This window comes from Taudactylus pleione, unplaced genomic scaffold, assembly GCF_031769625.1.
Source record: "Taudactylus pleione unplaced genomic scaffold, aTauple2 ptg000055l, whole genome shotgun sequence".
In the NCBI taxonomy this organism is placed as follows: domain Eukaryota; kingdom Metazoa; phylum Chordata; class Amphibia; order Anura; family Myobatrachidae; genus Taudactylus; species Taudactylus pleione.
In genome coordinates, this window is record NW_028284457.1 from 6,709,373 (window position 1) to 6,727,134 (window position 17,762).

Below are 17,762 nucleotides of genomic sequence, written 5' to 3' on the forward strand. Positions count from 1 at the left end.
ATTTACTTTTGGGACATCAAAATATGCTAGTACCCATTTTCATGTACCCCAAATTTGATGGGACCACTAAAAAAAATGAAAAAAATAACCTAAGTGCTCTTCTGCATCACTTCTTCAATGTCGGGAAAAAAAACACCTGCTGCGGCTATTTAAATCCCCGACTTTCAATTAAAGGCTAAAACGGGGGTACCCATAGTGTTCCCCCATGTTTTTACAACTTTAGGGGGGTCTTACAATTATTTTAAGGAAAAATTCGTAACTTTATGCAAATCAAACTTCGGAGTTTCCCGTTTTCGTTAATTTGATATTGAATACGGGGATAAGTGGGAGCGCGCAGCAGACTTAACGCAGAAAAAAACTCCGATATGAAACGTTAACTTCGGCAGTGAAGTTAACGTTTCATATTGAATACCCCTCTAAAAGCACTAATTGGCACTTTCAAGCCCCCCCCCCCATCATCTCTTGGGCCCGTCCCCTTCCTGTGTCGCTCGGCAACATCCTCCCCATTTCTCTTGTCCCCTTTCCCCCGTGTTTCTTCCGCACATCCCCATCTCTCCCCGGCCAGGTGCCTTCAGCACTAATCACCTACACGTTACTGCATTTTTTTTTCAATTTATGTAAGTTATTCTATATAACGGCTACTTAGTAGTTGGGATATAAAGTTAGGTATTATCTTTTGGCCTAGGGGTGTCATGAAAAAAAACTGATGAAACACTAGGGGTGCCGTGAAGTGAAAAAGTTTTGTAGCTACTGCCTTGACCCATTGGATTTTACAGTCTTAATTCCTTAACATACATGCATTGCAAGCACACAGGTTAATTGGATGTAGACATAAATGACCCATCAGGTGTGGGAGGAAACTCACACTAACACAGGGAGAACATACAAACTCCACACAGATAAAGCCATGGCTGGGAACGTAACATATCAGTGATGTGAGGCAGTAATGCCAACCACCACGTTGACCCTGCTGCCCTTCAATATGACTGGCAAGTGCATCTCACATGGCTTCTTACCATACAGTAGAATCACACTCCTACATAATCCTCAAGCAGTCCTGCACCATATAATACATGTCTCTCCAGTTAAGAGAGATGACAGCAAATTATTTAATACAACTATGCTAATAATATAAAAAAATAAATTTTGCCTCTTATTAATTCCAATATAAACATTGTTTCTATAAAAATAAGTGAACATGTTAGATTATTAATATACTGAGTTTTGTGTCTGACACTCTCAAAGATAAATAAAAGACTAATTCTTCTATAAAGCAGAAACAAAAGTGCTTCAGTTAACATGTATAAGCATATCTCACACCACAGAGAATTCAACCACTAGAGATACAAATATAACAATTTTATGTGTACTTCCAAACATAAAAGAAGTAGAAGTAAATAAATCTAGCTAAAACAAGAAACTACAGTCACACAAACACATGAAATAAACTATATTCATGTCTTGGCACCATAACATCTGCTAAAGTGTAATTATTTTTTTGTGCATTTGCAAGAACCTTCTGGTTGCTGCAGATACATGTCTAAAGAATATTTGGGCGTTGGTGTTGAGAAACATGCTTAATCAAATGAAAAGAAAAAAAAAACTTCAATACAGTGCAGGTCAGTACAACACTCACATTATCTTTTTTTGCCAAAGGGAGCAAAAAGTGAAGAGACATTTGTGGGAAAAGCAGCCCGTTAGCAAATACTTTTACAAAGAATTAGCTGAGGCGAAGTCAAACAAGTTCGGCTGCGAGCTGCCAATCAGGCAGATGTTGCTGGAGCAGCCAAAAGCTTCAGGCAAAAGGATTGTTCTGTGAGCAAAGAGCAGCTTGTGAATCTTTACTGCAACTTTAGCAATTACCTCTCTTCTGTACCCTCTTTCCGTCCCCAGTTTTAAAACATTAAAAATGCTTCTATGTTTCAGTGATGGAATAGTGAAGAATTGGTTTGGTTACCCACAATGCCTAGAAAACATGCCCACTTCAGCACTTCCAACTTTGTTTCCGGTTTTTTTCAGTAAATCATAGTGACTTTCGGAAATTGCAATTTAATATTTTACAAAACAATTAATAGTGTATTATGCCCACCGAGGCCTGAAACTATGTAAATTATTAAAAAGTGAGTGCTGATGTTAATTACAAAAACAGCAATAATTAAAACAAACATTTTCTACACAAATAACACAGATATCAATTCATTTAAAAAACAAATAGATGCAACGTGGATTTACTTACCAAGTTCAGTGAAACTCCCCCATTTACAAAGCAAAGAGAAAAAGAAAAAAATGACTAAGTAAACGTCTGACACCGTCTCAGAAAATGGCAGCAATGTTTAACCAGAAGGAACGTGAGAGATTCACTTGCAGAACAGAGGTGACAGGCATGCAGTAAAATGGGGAAAAAAATGCTGCTTTAGGTCTTAACGTCAAAAATTCATGCTGGCATCTGAAAGCATGGAGCTGCCCTTGCAGCTGTTTCTTCAAGCAGTCACTGTTGAAGTAGAAATCCTGCCACATTCTTGCCTCTTGCATGATTTTTCTGCTAAAATAGCTCAGAACAGACTGGCAAAGTTCTCCTTCCCAAATGAAAGCTCTAATGTCTGCTTCAGCAGAGCTCTGAACCAAGCTCCTATGTTGCTGAGTGAGTGACAGCATTGCCAGCCAATCAGCTTGGGTTTTTCAGGAAAATCACCCCTTAATTTATTCAAAATTAGGTCATATGACACTATATGAACTGCTATTGGCTTAAAATGAATGTAGTGTTAGCCTGCTCTGTAAAGGCCACCCATCTATGCCTCCTTAGATTGTAGACACCTCTTGCCTACAAGCATAAAAGGAATATTACAAACAACAACAAAAAAAAAAAAAATTATATGACTGTACACTGAAAACTTACCAGAGAATCCCAAGAATGGAAGGGCCGGAGCTCAGTGATCCTCTGAGCCTTCTTTAGAGAGCACTGAGGTATCAGGGAGAGCTCATCCAGAGAAGCATCTTGCAGGAAGCTAACTATTTTGGCTTTGTATTCCTCCTCCATTATCTCATCACCACTGCTGTAGTCTTCATCCAGAACACTGCCTGCATCTGAAGCGGACTCCTCGCTATCTGTGTCCCTTTTAAAGCTGCTAACATTTTTTTTGCCTTTAGATTTTTTCTTTAAGCCATTTTGCATCAACGCAGCACTGGATTTCTGGTTTGACTTCACTTTGGTGCTGTTTTTAGAATGTTTTTTGTGACTTACGGAAGCTCCTTTGCCGTTTGACACATCGTTTTTGGAAGCATTCTGCAAAACATCTGTTTACACACAGTTTTAATACAATTTCTGCGTAAATGTTTGCTGTGATGTTTGGCACACAGTTTAATAAAGAAAGAAAATTTAATAATTCTATTTCATTAAAATGCATTCAATATTCATGTCTTGGCAACATAATTTGGGCTGGAGGCTTAATAGAGAAATATGAAAATACATCTATACTAGCCCTTACAATTCTAAAAAGGACATAAAAGAACAAAAATTCAGTTTAAATCGCAGGCAAATTATATGTGAATTTAATAAAAAAAATATTTTTTATCTATGCATAAGGGACAGAACATGTCAATTGCACACCTATTCATATGGTCACAAAATACTGAAATGTTATAGTTCCTGCAACAATAGTTCGGTCTACCACATGCTGCTGTCACAAAAACCACAAGCCTGGTTCCCGCTTTCACTTCGACACCCTGGGCAGGACCATGTAGGATGCTCAAACCACAGCCCAATCAGAACAGGAGATTCCTCACATCTTAGTGGTTTGTAATGCTCTGCATTAACAAAGAGGTCTGTTGCTGAGATGCGGAAAAGTGGGTATTCGGGCATGCCATCAATTACACATGACAATTTCTGCCATAAGTATTATCCTGTTTGCAGATTAACACTTGCCATTAAGCAGGTGGTAGAAAAATGCTAGCCACTTAAATGAAAGAAAAAGCTGTTCAGGTTTTGACTGAAAATACAGTACAGATGTTCTCCATATGAAATCTGTGGAGTTTTGTGGATGAAACAGACATTCAATTTGCCAGGGATGAGGAAATGAGAACATGGTCTCTATGCTAATCAATTATATCCAAATGTGCAGATATCTTCTAATCACATGTAGCTAGAAATGTAGACTGTAAGGAAAACAAAGCAACCACTGTGGAGAAAAATAGATGTGGGGAATGTTATCTGTCATAACAGTACTGTGAATTCAAATGTAGAAATATGCTAGTTACCTACTGGTGTTGGGAAAATGCCAGTAACCATGCAGGTCAAGCAGAAGGGTAACCAGCACTCGCTGTCACGGTCAATGGAGGACATTAGATTGACTCAAATACATTTACTTACAGTACACTCCAGTAAACAAAGGGAAAGATCCAATATCTACTGCTGCGCTGCAATTGCTCTTGACAACAAGCACTGGTGGGTATAGAGCCTTTGTCAGACCAGCCATCGTTAAAATAAATTTTGAGTAGCAGTATCACTACCCGTGTACCTAGTATACCTAGGCCATGCAAAAAAAGACACTGGACCTGGCCCCAAGCACCCATTGGCTGCACCAGGCACAGAAAAGACAGCCTGTGAAGGCGCACACACCTCTCATACAGCGAGAACAAGAGTAGTGTGACTATGTGAAGCAGCTACAGCAGGAGGCCGCCATAGAAGTCTGACTTTAACTGAGAAGAGCAGAACACAGAGACATAATGTGATCTAAGGAGCACTACAACGTGGCACAATGGGGTCTATGTACCAAGCAGTGAAAAGTATGGAGAAGTGGACCAGTGGAAAAGTTGCCAATAGCAACCAATCAGCTCCTACCTATTATTTTATAGACTGTACTTTATAAATGCTACTTCAAAGTAAAATGATTGCTATGGACTCACTTCTTCACTGCTTGATATATAAACCCCAAAGTCTACTAAGGATACTACAAAGTGGTATAATATCTACTAAGGGCACTACAGAGTGGCATAATGTGCACTAAAAGCACTGTAAAGACAAAATCTCTACTTAAAAAATGTATGGCGTGTCTTGACTATTTTGGCATCTTGCTCATTGTGCCACTAGTTGAAAGAGGTTGAAAATCTCTGAAGTACAGTGTGTGCTCATATGTGTGGCAGGGAATTTAGACTGTATGCTCCAATGGGGTAGAAACTTATAGTTTGTGTGTGTTATACACACATATATATTTTATAAATAAATTATATATATTTTATATACAGGGTGGCCATAATTAAACCTCCACTATTAAGAGCAGTCTGCAGCTTGATCTAACAACCAGAATGTCACCAAATTTGGTAAGGAGCCTAAGAGGCTAATTAGGGAAGCAGGTTTCCGCAGAAAATATTTTAGTACAAACAGTCGCCAAATACAGGGAATATGGCGCTGTACAATGTGAAAAGTGTGTGAAAATAGTCAACAAGACTGAACTGCAATGAACAATTACCTTTGTGTTATACTAATGATAAAGCAATAAAACATTTATCTGTCCATTTTCACAATGTAATATTCCCATATTGGTTACTTTTTTGCACTGAATAGTGTTTAATTATGGTCATCGAGTGTGTGCACATATAAATATGGGATGTAGACGGCTTCCCGACAGGTCGGGATCCCGGCACCAGTATCCTGACCATCAGCATCCCGAAGGCAAGTATCAGGGTGTTAGGGGGAGGCTAGAGTTAGCTAGTGGGGTTAGGCATTAGGGGGAGGGTTAGAGTTAGGCACCAAGGAGGGGGTGTTAGGTTTAGGCACTAGGAAGGGGGGGTTAGGTTTAGGCATCGGGGAGGGAGGGTTAAGGTAGGGGGTAGGGTAGGGAAAATACTTACCATGCCTCCCTATGGGTGTCGGGATTCTGGCTGTCGAGATGCCGCTGTCGGTATTCTGAACAGCGGCATCCCGACATCCGGGATATCATACCCAATCCTATAAATATATGTACACCCATACATACACACACATGCATGCATTCGCGCATGTACATACACACGAGTGGTAGCGAAATTGGCAAAATACCCTTGTAACAATATCACACACAGGCTTCACTCATGCATTTATTAAGTAGACAAAACAAGGGTCAGGATCATGTATAAAAATATTGGGCTACCCTAGTTACTTAGACTCATTGCTAACACGTCTTTCAAAAGGACAGTACAGTGACTATGAAAAAGACCAAGACAGCTCCACTTGCTAATATTTAATTAGTAACAGTGTCTAAGTAATACCCCTTTTCCTACTGCTGCAATAAGCCGGGTTATTGCCGGGTCGTGGCTCAGTGGAAAAGGGTCCCTGTCAAGTGACCCGGGAATCCAACCCAGGTAGCTACCAGGGTCGGACCCGGGTAATGCTACATTGTAAACGGCGCGACACGGCTTATCCAACCTGGGTCATGCCTAAAATTAGCTGATTGGTGGTTATGGAGCAGTCAACTCCCACTTTTTATGACCTCACAAGTTTAGCTGGGCAGAACCAGGTTCAGTGTGAATGGGGCTAACCTGGGAACAATCCAGATTGAAGGTGCAGTATAAACGGGGTCGGACCTGGGTTGGAACCATGTCTGAAAACCCAGGCTGGACCGGGGTTATTGGTGGAAAATCGGCATTCCATGCTGATGTTAATACCTAGGAAAAACTAATCATTAGCGTGTGGCATTAGTGACCAGAATCACATACTGCATGATCCTGAAACTGCAGAAAAAAGGATTTCAAGACTTCAACCTGTGGCGGGAGCAGCAAGTTTAATCAAAAACAGTCAGACAACTACTCTACTGAGTGAAATATGATAGTTGGGGTTAGAGTGCATAAACTGCTCATCACACCTAGATAAGCACTTTCGCTTTTCTAGGTACAGATGTGGCCTTACACATCTTTGCTGCAGCTGCACCAAACAGCTCACTCTTCGCGTGCCAGGTCTTGTGAGACTTTGCTTGCGCCGGGCATTCTCTGTGGGTTTTTTTCGCTGAAAATGTATCTAAGTCGCAATGTGATATGTCATAGACGCTCCAGCAGACTGTGCTGATTAATTTGATATGCGCTTGTATATCTGTGTGCGACATGTGTCGCATCGCATTGTGACAGACGTATTTTCGGCAAAAAATGATGGCCGACGCTAGCAGAGTAGCAGGGGACCTGGCGGCTTACTCAAGCCAGGCAAGTGTCACTAGGATCACTATGAGGGACACTATGATCATATCCCAGCCATAATGTTATATCAGACCACGATAATTTAATTACCACCTCCTCTCCTACCCTGTAGGCTGCTCAACCTGCACATACATGGTGGACATGCATCTTTTGCAAACCTTCTTGTAAGAGCCTAAAGCAGTCATAATAGGTATTGCTATTCAGTTAAAAAGAAAAACTCAATGGAAGAACTTTGGGCAGCGAATTTACACCCGCAATTTCAATGCCAAAACCATGGCATTAAAACGGATCAACTTCACTGTTTCACTTTGACCCAATCGCAGAAATCTCACTAGACTCCCTTTGACATTCGACACACAGGAACAAGTTCTGCACTAGTATAACTATAATTTTATAGCTATCTTAAGCAGGATTCAAATTACATAAATGATGGGGCTGCAGCCTTGTGACAACCAAATCGGACCATGAGCAAACCAGAGGAAAAAAAAGGAGGTTGTTTTAGGATGGTGCACAATTGTTAAAACCTTTACTGTATATTAATAAAATGTCATATTTGTACAGGAACAGCAAAATATTTAAAAGAGATAGATACTAGATGGTGTACGTGAAGATTATGTTTTAAAAACAAACAACGAAATCCCTAGTTATTATATATTATTCACATATTTTTATTCCCTCATTGGAAGTAATTGTGTGTATTAGGTGTGTAGATCTTTCACCACACACCTAGCAGACATGATGCTCAAACTTGGTTAAAGGAGAACCATTGACACACAGTTAGAAATCTGGATAATTCATGAAAATATAATCCATTTTGAGTTTAATATTTACTCACAGGTCTTATGATGAGTATTGAATATATTTGGTAGGATTAGGAGTGGAAGCTGTAATGTAATATATATTGTGTCCAGTATCGTGTATAAAATACAGAATAGTTTCACTCAAATCTAAATATTTTCTAGAGATCCAATATTGACATGCACAGTTTCAAAGGATATAGAGGGGTATTCAATATGAAAGGTTAACTTCCCTGGCGAAGTTAACGTTTCATATCGGAGTTTTTTTCTGCGTAAAGGTATGGTGCGCGCTCCCGCTTATCCCCGTATTCAATATCAAATTAACGAAAACGGGAAACTCCGAAGTTGTATTTGCGGAAAGTTACGAATTTTTCCTTAAAATAATTGTAAGACCCCCCTAAAGTTGTAAAAACATGGGGGAACACTATGGGTACCCCCGTTTTAGCCTTTAATTGAAAGTCGGGGCTTTAAATAGCCACAGCAGGTGTTTTTTTCCCGACATTGAAGAATTGATGCAGAAGAGCACTTAAGTGGTCCCATCAAATTTGGGTTACATGAAAATGGGTACTAGCATATTTTGATGTCCCTAAAGTAAGTTTTTAAAAATTCTGCATTTGTGCACCTGCCGCTATAATTCTATTCTAGAAAACATCTGCCGCATACATGCAGAATAGAACTGAACCTATTTCCCTATTGTTTAACAATTTTTTCCCATTTTTTTTTTTTTGCACCCCAATTTTTAAATAAATTTTTTGGGGTGTCCCTATTTTTTTTTAAAACTTTTTTTGACAGTTCTTTTTTAAATGTCAATCTCAGGGGTGCAGGCTATTTTTTTTAAGCCTGCACCCCTAAACCCCAATTCTGCACTTTTTTTCGACACCTATTCAATGTTGAAAAGTTATCACCGTTTTTTTATCAAAGACTTGTCCAAACTGCGATAAGTCTTTGAAATTGAATAGGGTGTAAAAGTAAAACAAGTGATATTAACGCAAAAAATGATGTTATCGCACCCATATTGAATACCCCTAATAGTAATTGGCCGTATTGCACCCCTTAAAATAGTAGGGCCTTTTAAATTGCCTGGACAGTAATATTAATGGGTGCATATATCTTATAAGCTCTCTGTATTTAGTCCAAAAAGTAATTAGACATGTAAATTTAAAACATATAGCTTATTAGTATCCCAATTGACCGTACAGATCCTAAACACACTTGGGGGAAATTCCTCTACTATATGATAGAAGTCATATAAGGATACTTTGCCTCAACAATCCTATTCCTTATATTATGGTCACTGGATATATTCCAAAAATGTAGATGATATATAGATGTTTTGTGCCACATTTCTTTTTATATGTTATCCCACTTTTGCTCTCTTCATTAAAATTAGGTGTACTGGTTGCTGAAATAGCCTGCTGGTGATTAGTGCTAGTTCAGCAGTGTACAAATAGTTACACCAAATGCAACAATTAGTGGACTTTAATATTGTTTTGGGTTTATTAGACCCATCTGCAGTGGACAAACGTTTGTTCCCTGAAGAACGTTACGTTACAAAAGGCTACCATGATCCCTAAATCACCTAAATTCCGGGTCTGACCCGGAGTTGGAACAAAGTTCCTATCCGGATCAGACCTGGAATTTTGCCGGCGCCGACTCGGGATACTCCCGAGTCAGCGCCGCTCACACCGCAGTCGGGTCTGCATAGACCCGGCTTTTGCGGAGTGAAAGTGGTCGCTTGGACGTCATCTCCAAACGCCACTGAAGCCGGACCAATCGGCCGGCTAGCAGCGCACTCCAGGTCATCGTGACCCGGAGTGCGCTGTTCTCACAGCAGGGTTTCACGGGCTATGCCCGTGTTAAACTCTGCTAGTTACCTGGGTTGGATTGCCGGGTCACTCGACCCGGCGATCCAACTATCTCCCCTTTTACACCAGGGAGCTGCCCGGGTTAACCCTTCAAAAACCTGGGTTTTAGCTCCGGTGTAAAAGGGGTATAAGTGTCCATTTACTGCTGAGCAAGTCCAGAGTGCACTCATATATAATCAATAACAACGTGCCCGGGTGCCTCTCCTTAAATATAGTCAACACAGAGGGCACTCCACAGGTCTCAGCAGCATGTCATGAATAAACCAGACGGAGCCGGTAATAGACATTAGTGACATGCTTCTGAGACCTGTGGAGTGCCCTCTGTGTTGACTATCTATCTATATATTCTGAAGAGCTTAAGCCAGAGGTTCCCAAATGTGTTCCTCAAGGCACAGTTCAGGTTTTAGAGATATCCATGGTTGAGCACAGGTGGTTAAACCAAATGAAGTCACCTGTGGTCAAGCATGAATATCCTTAAAACCTGGATTGTTAGGGTGCCTTGAAGATGGAGTTTGGAAACCTCTGACTTAAGCGCTTCCGTGACAAGAGATGAGATGGGCGCAATCACTGAAAACCGTGTATTTTACTCTCATAACTAAACAGTGTTGAGTGAGTTTAAGAGACATGGAGATATAGGGCTGGAGAATGAGGCTGTAAGAAAGGGTGTACTCTCTCAGTGTACAAGTAAACCCCAGATTGTTAAAGATCACATTAATGTATGGAGGCTGTGTGGACAGAAACATATCTACCATAGTACCTCTGGTAGACAAAAGTCCATTCATCTCTCTAATCAAGGAAAATCTAACAATTTCTGTAGGGAATGAAAAATAAAAACTTGTACTGCTAATAAGGGGATTGTAAACAGCTCTAGTTTCTACATGTTCGTAATTTACACACAAAGAAACTGTATCATTGTGTACTAACTGGTTAGTGTGTGGCTACGGTTTTCTCTTGTTTTTCAGGGGGAAGTAGTTAGTGCATCAGTTGGGTAGAAAACCATTACACAGGCACTGAATGCAGTGTGTCTATTCAATACCTAAACAATGTAGCAATCACATCAGTAAAGGTGTTCCCCCAAAGATTATGGTTTGAATAGAAGGTGTTGTCTGCTACAAAACTATAAATAGGACCAGATGTAAAAGAGTGCAAGATTTGCAAAGTGCTCAGATTTTGTAGATTTAACGGCAAGATTTGAAGAGGATATTTTTCACAATGCAAAACCAACCAGTTACACCCGACTGCTCAGCTACACAGTGGAGAGAGCAAAGACTGTTTAATGCAGCAAAAGACACTTGTTATCCCTAACCTTCATTTATGATATGAAGCATTTTGTGCACACAATTGTCTTATCGTGTTAGCAAATTTCTGTTTTGTTTCAGCGTTGAAAGAGCAATGCCATGACTTTGTATTGATTTGTGAAAGTCTAAGTATGCAACATTACCTTGCTCATCTTCTGCAAACAACTTTAGTGCCTCAAGTGCTTCATGAAAAGACCAGTCATGCTCTTGAAGTACCTCTCTAAGCTCCTATCCAAAAACAAATGTTGTACAATTACATAAAGCAGTAATCCAATTAGTTAGGGATCAAGAAATTAAACACTTTTAAGACAAGCAAGAAGAGTAACACAAGCAAAATACAATGAAAGTTTAAATGGAAATGTAATGAATGTAAATGAGTAAGCCTTACAGTTTACTGCAGCAAACAAAAAAAGGTTGCATTCATGACGGGCTGTGAGTTTGGATTATGACATGGAAAGCAAAACACTTAAAATATTTACCATCATCATTTAATTATATAGTTTCACAATTTTACGCAGCACTGCACAGAGAATACTGAACCATTCACATCAGTTCTTTCCCACCTGACATCTCGTACAAAGCTTGTATAAAAGATGCTGTCCTAGTAAAATGATTTGGCTTTTGCCTAGAGGGTGACACAGAGCAGATTTCTTGCTCTGGCAGCTGTTAAAGAAAACAGTATACAGCATTTAGAGCCAGCAACAAAAACAAAATATTTATTTCCCAAGAAACACTATGGGGTTGATGCAGGAGATGCACTGATTGCGTTTGGAGGCCAGAAATGGCAACCTACATAACACCTGTACATTTTACCTTGCAGCACTATAAGGGTGAGCAAGAAAATGCACAATGTAATACAATCATATGTACAGGATTTGTGAGCACTGCTCACCCACCGGTACATTACACCAATAGTGCGAGGTCACTTTGCTTCTGGTTGAACCCATAAAAAATGAGTACATGCAAACTCCAAAAAACTGTGTTCTGGTCAAAACTTAACCCACTGTCCCAGCACTGTCAGGCAGCAATGCTAACCCCTTGCCACTCTGCAGATTTATTCAGCAATTTCAGTTATGATGTCAGTGTCGGCGGTCCCTGTAGCCATGGTACTGGCGGTGGGTGGGTCGACCATAATCACAGACAGACATACAGATATATCCCAGCATTAGTTTACAACAAAAGTTTTTAATTCCACTGGGATTATTGGAAAGGATATTGCTACTTTTGACAGTAATCAAACAGGACAAGTTTAAAAAGCAGAGGTAGTGGACTGCCTTAGAAGTTGATTAAGTAACATTTACAACTGAAGTACATATTTCCAGCAGATGGTGGTTCAGGGCTTAGGGAAATTGATGCTGATCACCCCTGGGCGCGTGCACCATAGTGAGGAGATAGCTTAAGGAGTCCTGAACTAGATGATCTATTATACTGCAGTTGAAAACGTTACTTAATCAAAGCCGGTCTTGAAAAAGGTTCAATATGAATCGAAATGTCGACATGTAGTCTGTCTGAACTGTATTCTTTGTGAACTATAAATGGATGAACTTTTGTCAGTGAACTGTTGTATGAAGTGGTTAGTGCCCCCGTCCAGGGTCCTGGAAGGTGGTCGATTTAGATTTGATCCTGTAGTGGGGAACATGGGGAGTACCTCAATGTTGGGGGGGGGAGGAGAGGAGAGAGAGAGAGCTCCATGGGCCTGCATGTCAAAATAATAAAACAGTTTTCACATCTACTGAATCCATTAAACAATGGCAGATAAATACATTCAGTAGGGGCACATTTTCAGCGTTAGCCATGAATATCTTCATCCTACAATGCGCTTCCATATACCCTCAGAATAGCGAAAAGCAGGAAATCTCTTTCCTGTGGTACTAATATCATCTCTGATAAAGGTCTTGGTCAGTGAATGTAAAACATTGTAAAAAGACATGTCAGTGAAGGTGTTACTTGATTGCAGGCAACATATCTGTACAGTCAGATGCACTTGCAGCAGACGTCGAAACCTTTTCATTTCATGCTGCAGCCTTCCGGAGAACAGAAGTCCCTAAAGCAACACACATCAATGCTCCAATAACATGGAAGAGGTGAGGTGATGTCTGTAGGTAGATTGCTCCTTCACCTCTTAACACAGTGTGACATTAAACATTAAGCACCTGTCAGGTACCTCAGTTTAAAGTTTATTATGTCAAATTTAAATGATGAATTGTGCTTTTACACAACTCGCATCCCCCATCGTCTGGCTGCCAATCACAATAAAAAGGGACTTAAATGTTTTCCTGAGAAGAGGGTGAGATGGCGGAAAAGTTCTCATGCTAGAATGTATCCATAAGTAAATCTATGAAGCCCTCTTTATTAAGTAGCCTTACCTCCTTATCTAAATCAGGAAAATGTTTCTGCAGCTTTTTCACACTATTTTCTTGTTTTTCCCATTCATCATCAGAAGTTGAACTGTCATTATCTAAAGCAAACTGCAAAGATAAAAAAGAATTTATAACTACTACACATTGTCTGTCATAGCAATTTCCATTATACAAAATACAACTATATTATCACAATCTGTGTGAATGACAATAGTCATAAGCTGCCTTATATAATCAAAGTATAGTACATTGGTTAGGCTACAGTACCATCCTGTAGCCCCAGTTAGACTTAACCTCTTTACTGACTTTTTTTCTAAAAATGTCCCCACAATTGTTGATGTCATATTATTTTGAATTATGTAAATATTAAACATGATTCAGTATAATTTGTTTTTTTTACAAATATGCTATTGAATGAAGTAAATAGCTAATGTTTATGCAATTTGCGTAATATAAAACATTTTGTAAACTTTTTGGGAAAAATTAATCTTCTACAATTAAAAAAGAAAAAAAAAAAAAGTGTGTGTATAAATTTTATATACAAAAATATCCTGTAAGAATAGCAATCACCAGTCCTGAGGATCAACCATCTCAGCTGCTGCTGTGCTGCCTGAAAGAGAGGGGAGGCGCGGCTGCGCTGTAGCTGGGAGACCGGTGAAAACTGTGGGCGAACCTATTAAGATCACCAATCAGTCTGGGTGACCGTGGAGAGCCAACTGCGGCTGCACTGAACTCCTAGAGCTCTCCAGTAGCCCGGGCTGGCAGTATTAGGCTGGGGAGACTTTGACGCGGCAACCAAGGAGCTGGCCAGAGAGGCTCAACCTGGCGGCTGGTGGAAGATTAGCTTCCAGCAGCCGCAGGCAGCTTCTCTGCCACAGTAGCATCTGATGTAACCACGTCAGGTAAGTAGTCAACCAGTGTTAGAATCCCATCTTCAAGAATGCCAAAAGAAATTTTGGGGCCCTCTACATCTTGAAAAATAGGTCTCGGCTATGTATCAGTGTAGCCAGCATATAAAACAGAGGCAATCATGATGGCTCCTATATAAAGCAGAAACAATTTTAGCAGCAACAATGAAAAACCTTAAAACTATTTTGTTGGCCAGGATATAATACGGACAACAATCTTGCTAATACAGTACTTTGTATATTGTATTATGATACACTTTCGGGGTTTAATTCAAATTAACTCTTATAGGAAAACCATTTTATTTTAATGCTTTTACAGTTGGCACTCTAGTTTTTAATAACAGAATTAATAGCGCTAAAATGGTGATTGCTGTATATAAAGTTAATGCCTAATATGGTGCCTAATATTCAAAGTAGAACTCATACCGCTGGTAGCTCCATAATGCAGAATACAATTTTTGTAATGAGTTTAGAAACCAGAACAAATTACTGACTAGTATTTATTGCAGACACATTACCAGCAGCAAAATACAAATCTAGCACCAAAACAGCATGCCAGATGGAGTTACACTAGTGTTGGTGCAGTTTTCGCTGTGCGAATAACACGATTGCGCTTTGTTTGCAGTGTGTCACAGAGTTTTCTGTTCTGACAACTGTTTGAACGTTTGAGTTGCTGGCTCTTTTTATTTTACTTAAAAGTGCATCACAGAAGTCTACATTACATCTCCAGTACAAATTACTCAACAATTTTAAACAGCTGCAGAAAAAATGCCCTACTGTACCCATGTAAAAAGCTTGTGTCATAGGCAACACCACAAATGTCTGCAATAACCGAAACACCTCAAACGCAACATTCAACCAGCAATGGCCACCATGTCAGACTTGCCAGCGTCAAACCATGCACAATTGTAATACTTGGGACGCAGTCACTTTTCTCCTGTAAGATCTTTATACTCTCAAACCTCACACTCAACCAAATCACTTCCCCAGCCTTTTCCTTTGTCTCATGTGACTTCTGCATCATCCCTCAGCTCCCTCCTTTTTCTTTCCTATGAACACTTGCGGTCTTTTTTTCCATTCGATTTGCTTTCTATTTCCTCAGTTTTATTTCTCTGTGCTCCATCCATTTTTTCCCCCATGCTATCTTCTCCTATTTCCATATAGTGGCTCTGACTTTCTGTATTTGATTCTTTTCGGGGTTCCTGAAGGTAAAAGCCCCTTTTGCCATACGTCAGCAGAGCATCTTTCCCCTATACGCTACGTACTGCTAAAAAGCATGAGGAGTCGCACTTTGTAGCAGAATGGTACTTATGAGTAGTTGTGAACACAGGAGTCGTGTCCTATGTAAAGTGACATATGCTGTTGTTAAGGTCAATTGATTAGAATAGCTGCATGTCATATACAGAGCAGCACCAGAGCGTCCCTCACTGGATCTGCAGCATACTTGCCAACTCTCCCTCATTGTCAGGGAGACTCCCTGAAATAGTAGCAGTCTAGCAATCTCCCTGATTGCACCTTACCCCCATAATAATAATGTAGCTGTTATATTTATTATCTGCTAGCAAATAACAGCTAACAGTGAAATGTCATCCTGCTGTGCAGATCTAAGGAGCACAAGGCCTCCTTCCAATAGGATTTACCTGGGCCCCTAGGTCACTCAACATTCTTGCCAACTCTCCCTCATTGTCAGGAAAACTCCTTGAAATAGTAGCAATCTCCCTGTCTCCCTGAAGTGTCTAGCAATCTCCCTGATTGCACCAGAACCCCAATATGAAGCTGTTACATTTAAAAAGACAGATTTTATATGATATAGATATATATATTTTTTTTTTTCAAACGGGATCATTAGTATAATTTCCCTGAATTGTTTAGTAGACACAATGATCCCTATGGCTACATGTATTTTCTGAAAAGTATCAGTGTGTTTTCATCAACATGTACATCTTACTAACAGCTTTGAGGCTCATTCATATTTGGATGTAAATCAAGTTTATGGCATGCCTCTCATCATGCTCATAGGTGTTGCTTTCACAATCTCCTTGAAATGCTTTTTCAAAAGTAGGCAAGACCCAAGCATCCTAACTCTAGGGCTTGGAGAAACACTTGACCTACAGAATATAGTTTATATTTCTTAAAATACTTTCATAAATACTGAACTACTGGTGTATAATTAATTTCACATACTTTACATATACTCTAACATTTTGTATGTGTCTTGAAGGAGTTAAAAAAGATGAATAGAATAATCCGATTGCAAATTCTGTCACTATCGAACAAAGAAGGTCACTGCCCACAGAGAACAAAAATGTTGCTTATTTTCTCTTAGTCTTTATAAAGAAATAGTTTCTTTCTATTTCTGGTTTATGACATTATCAAAGCACTGCATAAAAATAGATTTTCAGTGTAGATAGCTGGAAGGGGTCAGAATGGTGAACACAGAAATGAAAGCAAGACCTTGTAGAAGTGGAAAAACAGTTGCTGCCTTAAGGGCCCCATAACGGTGCAATATGCGATTCGATGGCAGTTCCGACGGTCGACATATCGGGCGGTCCCCGCACACAGAGCGAGTGTCCGACCGCCTGATATGTCGGCACCCATCTCCTTCACCCGCATAGCGCTGCACGGGATCGTTCGTCGATCCCCAGATCAGTTGAACATGCAGAAAGATCTGGATGAGCGGCGGACGACCCCATGGGAGCACTCAGCGGAGGATATCATGCCCACACACTGAACGATATAGCGGCAAAATTGTTCAAAACTGTTGGAACGTCTGCTATATCGCTCCGTATGTGGGGGCCTTTAGTACTGTGACAGACACTATTCCATACAACTAAATCTGTCCAATAAATCATTTGAGTGCTGGATATTTAGGTAAGATTCCTCAGTAAAAAGATTCTGGTGACAATATTCTACATTACACAAAAAAAAAAAAACAATTCAGGATAAACTGAACTTTAAATTAATCTCTCTTATCCTGGTTTAAATTTACAGGAGGCGGGGAGCAAACATACTTCTGTAAAGAGGTTTTAAATGCAGTTTGAGGTTTGTATAAGAGAATACCTGTAGATACAATCCTGTTAAAAATGATCACGAAAAGCTAACATTGTTTATGGTTGAGTATTTAAATTTAACATACCAAAAATAAATCCCACCAAACATAAAATAATATAATTAGAAAAGTAATAGGATAATTCTATAAGCTTAAATGGGTGCCCACAGCAAAGTGGTAATCGTATGTGCTGGTGTTACCAAGAACTGCGCCACTTGCTGGTAGGCAGAGGTTAGGGGGTGTCGTTTGCTAGTGCTAAATAAGAATTGAGAAATTGCACACTATCTATGTATATATACACACACACACACACATTACTCTATT

General features: G+C 39.8%; 1 protein-coding gene across 1 annotated transcript in view; it reads right to left on the bottom strand.

Annotated features, from left to right (window-relative positions):
• The window catches only part of SMARCAD1 (SNF2 related chromatin remodeling ATPase with DExD box 1), a 136,312-nt gene that overhangs the window by 69,563 nt on the left and 48,987 nt on the right, over window positions 1-17,762 (bottom strand). The window contains exons 7-9 of the mRNA XM_088464429.1: window positions 13,488-13,589; window positions 11,265-11,349; window positions 2,897-3,294 (exon numbers count right to left, since the gene is read on the bottom strand). Coding sequence (XP_088320555.1) covers window positions 2,897-3,294; window positions 11,265-11,349; window positions 13,488-13,589 — 585 coding nt within the window. The remainder of the gene's footprint in view (window positions 1-2,896; window positions 3,295-11,264; window positions 11,350-13,487; window positions 13,590-17,762) is intronic.